Source organism: Rissa tridactyla, unplaced genomic scaffold, assembly GCF_028500815.1.
Source record: "Rissa tridactyla isolate bRisTri1 unplaced genomic scaffold, bRisTri1.patW.cur.20221130 scaffold_708, whole genome shotgun sequence".
In the NCBI taxonomy this organism is placed as follows: domain Eukaryota; kingdom Metazoa; phylum Chordata; class Aves; order Charadriiformes; family Laridae; genus Rissa; species Rissa tridactyla.
The window spans coordinates 25,492-29,360 of NW_026529921.1; the positions used below are offsets into that span (position 1 = coordinate 25,492).

Below are 3,869 nucleotides of genomic sequence, written 5' to 3' on the forward strand. Positions count from 1 at the left end.
ACATTCCGTGGGGCGCTGACCCGTGTGGGGCCGAGTTAATGAGTGATGACTTGGGGGGCGGGAAGGGTCTCGCCTCCTGCCCCACGGCGCCTTCTTCCCCCCCCAGCCCCGACCTTCGGGCGCCGGCCGGCCATGGGGCAGGAGGAGCGGGAGGGGGGTTCCGTGGGGCGCCCCACGGCGGGGTCCCGGCCGCCCCCCGTGGACTTGGGGGGCGAAGGGGCGTTTGTGGGGCAGCCGTGGGGCGCGCTGCTGCGGGCGCTGCTGGTGCTGCAGCTCTGCGCCATCGGGCCCCTGGTGCGACACGCCCCCACGGTGAGCCCCACGGCGAGCCCCACGGCGAGCCCCACGGCGCTATGGGGCAGGGAAGAGGCCGGGGCGGGGTGGGGGGGGAGAGGCAGGTGAAGGCCGGGTCTCTCTCCCCTGCCCCATAGATCCTGGGGGCGTCGCGGCGGGTGCTGGGGGAGCGGTTGTGGGGCCGGCTGCTGCGGGCCACCTTCTACGGGCAGTTCGTGGGGGGCCAGACCCACGGCGAGGTGGTGGCCACCGCCCGGCGGCTGCGCGCCGTGGGGCTGAGGCCCATGCTGGCCCTCCCCATCGAGGAGGATGTGGGGCAGGAGAAGGACGGGTAGGTTAAAGGGTCCTGCCCCGCTTCTATGGGGCGGGGAGGGGGTCTGAGGGGTCCTGCCCCACTTCTATGGGGCAAGGAGGGGGGTTTGAGGGGTCCTGCCCCACTTCTATGGGGCAAGGAGGGGGGGTCTAAGCGGTCGTGCCCCACTTCTAGGGGGTGGCGAGGGGGGTTTGAGGGGTCCTGCCCCACTTCTATGGGGCGAGAAAGGGGGTCTGAGGGGTCCTGCCCCACTTCAATGGGGCGGGGGGGGGGGTCTAACGGGTTCTGCCCCACATCTATGGGGCAAGAAAGGGGGTTTAAAGGGTTCTGCCCCACTTCTATGGGGCGGGGGGGGGGGTTTGAGGGGTCCTGCCCCACATCTATGGGGCAAGAAAGGGGGTTTAAAGGGTTCTGCCCCACTTCTATGGGGCGGGGGGGGGGGTTTAAGGGGTCGTGCCCCACTTCTATGGGGCGGGGAGGGGGTCTGAGGGGTCCTGCCCCACTTCTATGGGGCGGGGGGGGGGGGGGGGGGTCTAAGGGGTTCTGCCGCACATCTATGGGGCAAGAAAGGGGATTTAAAGGGTCCTGCCCCACTTCTGTGGGGTGGGGAGGGGGTCTAAGGGGTCGTGCCCCGCTTCTATGGGGCAGGGAGGGGGGTCTAAGAGGTTCTGCCCCACATCTATGGGGTGAGAAAGGGCATTTAAGGGGTTCTGCCGCACTTCTATGGGGCGGGGAGGGGGTCTAAGGGGTCATGCCCCACTTCTGTGGGGTGGCGAGGGGGGTTTGAGGGGTCCTGCCCCACTTCTATGGGGCAGCGAGGAGGTCTAAGGGGTTCTGCCCCACTTTTATGGGGCGAGAAAAGAGATTTAAAGGATTCTGCCCCACTTCTATGGGGCGGGGAGGGGATCTAAGGCGTCCTGCCCCACTTCTATGGGGCAGCGAGGGGGGAGTCTAAGGGGTTCTGCCCCACTTCTATGGGGCAAGGAGGGGATGTAAGGGGTCTTGCCCCACTTCTATGGGGCAGGGAGGGGGGTTTGAGGGGTTCTGCCCTACATCTATGGGGCAGGGAGGGGGTCTAACAGGTTCTGCCCCACTTCTGTGGGGCGGGGAGGGGGTCTAAGGGGTCCTGCCCCACTTCTATGGGGTGAGAAAGGCAATTTAAGAAGTCCTGCGCCACATCTATGGGGCAGGGAGGGGGTCTAAGAAGTTCTGCCCTACATCTATGGGGCAGGGAGGGGGGGTCTAAGGCGTTCTGCCCCACATCTATGGGGCGGGGAGGGGGGTTTTGAGGGGTTCTGCCCCACTTCTATGGGGTGGGGAGGGGGTCTAAGGGGTCCTGCCCCACTTCTATGGGGTGACAAAGGGGATTTAAGGAGTCCTGCGCCACATCTATGGGGCAGGGAAGGGGTCTAAGGGGTTCTGCCCCACTTCTATGGGGTGGGGAGGGGATCTAAGGGGTCCTGTGCCACATCTATGGGGCAGGGAAGGAGATCCAAGGGGTCCTGCCCCACTTCTCCCCCAGAATATGGGGCGGGGAGGGGGGAGAGGGGGTGTTACGGTCTCCCGCCCCACATCTCCCCCCGCGTGTGGGGCAGGGAGACGTGGTACGAGTCGAACCGTGGGGCGGCGCTGGAATGTGTGGGGCTGGCGGCCGCCACCGGCCCCCGGCCCATGATGCAGCTGAAGGTGACGGCCCTGATGAGCGCCCGCCTCTGCGTGAGTTGGGGGGCAGCCCCACACATCTGTGGGGCGGGGGAATGCCGGGGGGCAGCAGCAATGTGTGGGGCAGAGGGGGATGTGTGGGGCGGGGGGGGAGGGGGGGCGCGTGGGGCAGGATTGGGATGTGTGGAGCGGGGGAATGTGTGGGGCAGGGGGAGATGTGTGGGGCAGGAGGGGAGATGGGCAGGGGGGATGTGTGGGGCAGGGAACGTATGGGGTGAGGGGGATGTGTGGGGCGGGGGGGAGATGTGTGGGGCAGCGGCGATTGTGTGGGGTGGGTGCGTGGGGCAGGGGAAGCGTGGGGCGGGGGGAATGTGTGGGGCAGGGGGAGAGGTGTGGGGCAGAGGGATGTGTGGGGCAGGGGGAGTGTGTGGGGCAAGGGCGATGTGTAGGGCGGGGGGGGATGTGTGGGGCAGGCGGTGGATGTGTGGGGCAGGGGAAGGGTGGGGGAGGATGTGTGGGGCAGGAAGGGACGTGTGGGGCAGGGTGGGAGGTGTGGGGCAGGGCGGGTGTAAGGCGGGGGGGGACTTGTGGGGTGGGGGGAGTGTGTGGGGCAAGGCCGATGTGTGGGGCAGGAGGCGATGTGTGGGGCTGGGCTGGGATGTGTGGGGCAGGGCAGGTGTAGGGCGGGGGGGAGGTGTGGGGCAGTCAGTGGATGTGTGGGGCAGGGGAGGTGTGGGGTGGGGGAGGTGTGGGGTGGGGGAGGATGTGTGGGGCGGGAGAGGACATGTGGGGCAGGGGAAGTGTGGGGCAGGGGAAGTGCGGGGCAGGGGGAGACGTGTGGGGCAGAGAGAAGTGTGGGGCGGGGGGGGGATGTGGGGCGGGGGGGGATGTGTGGGGCAGGGGAGAGGTGTGGGGCACATGGGGCAGGGGCCGGGTGGGGCAGCGGTGATGTGTGGGGCAGGGGCGGACGTGTGGGGCAGAGGGGGATGTGTGGGGCGGGGGGGGGGGGGGGGTGTGTTGGGGGAGGGGAGGATGTGTGGGGCGGGGGACACCCCCCCCAGCCCCACACCCCCCAGCCCCACACCTCCCTGCCCCACACCTCCCTGCCCCACATCTCCCCACAGCAGAAGCTCTCGGGGCGGATGGCGGAGCCGGGGCTGACCCCCGAGGGGCTGGCGGCCATCATGGGGGGCCGGGTGCGTGTGTCCCCCCCCATGACCCCCCCCTGCCCCATAACTGCCCCCCCCACAATGACCCCCCTGCCCCATAACTGCCCCCCCCCCCCCCCCCCCCAGGCCCCCGCCTTCCCCTTCCTGACCCCGGGGAGAACCAGCACTTGGGGGTCGCGCTGCGGCGCCTGGACGAGGTGGCTGCGGTGAGCTGTGGGGCAGGGTGTGGGGCAGAAGTGGGGGGGGCGGGGGGGGGGATGTGAGGCTGGCTATGGGGCAGGGTGTGGGGTGGGACGTGGTGGGGGGGGGTTACGGGACACAGGGTGGGGGGATGTGGGGGGGGATGTGGGGCTGGGTGTGGGGTGGGATGGAGGGGAATGAGGGAGCTATGGGGTGGGGGATGTGGGGCTGGCTATGGGGCAGGGTGTGGG

At 69.1% G+C, this 3,869-nt stretch overlaps 1 protein-coding gene across 1 annotated transcript; it reads left to right on the forward strand.

Moving 5' to 3' along the window:
• Positions 1-132: 132 nt before the first annotated feature.
• LOC128903856 (hydroxyproline dehydrogenase-like) lies at positions 133-3,644 on the forward strand (the record flags this gene model as incomplete). Its single annotated transcript, XM_054187752.1, has 5 exons — positions 133-312; positions 432-625; positions 2,203-2,323; positions 3,394-3,465; positions 3,565-3,644. Coding segments are annotated over exons 1-5 (647 nt in total), but the record flags the coding sequence as incomplete, so codon positions are not given.
• Between the last annotated feature and the right edge of the window lie 225 nt (positions 3,645-3,869).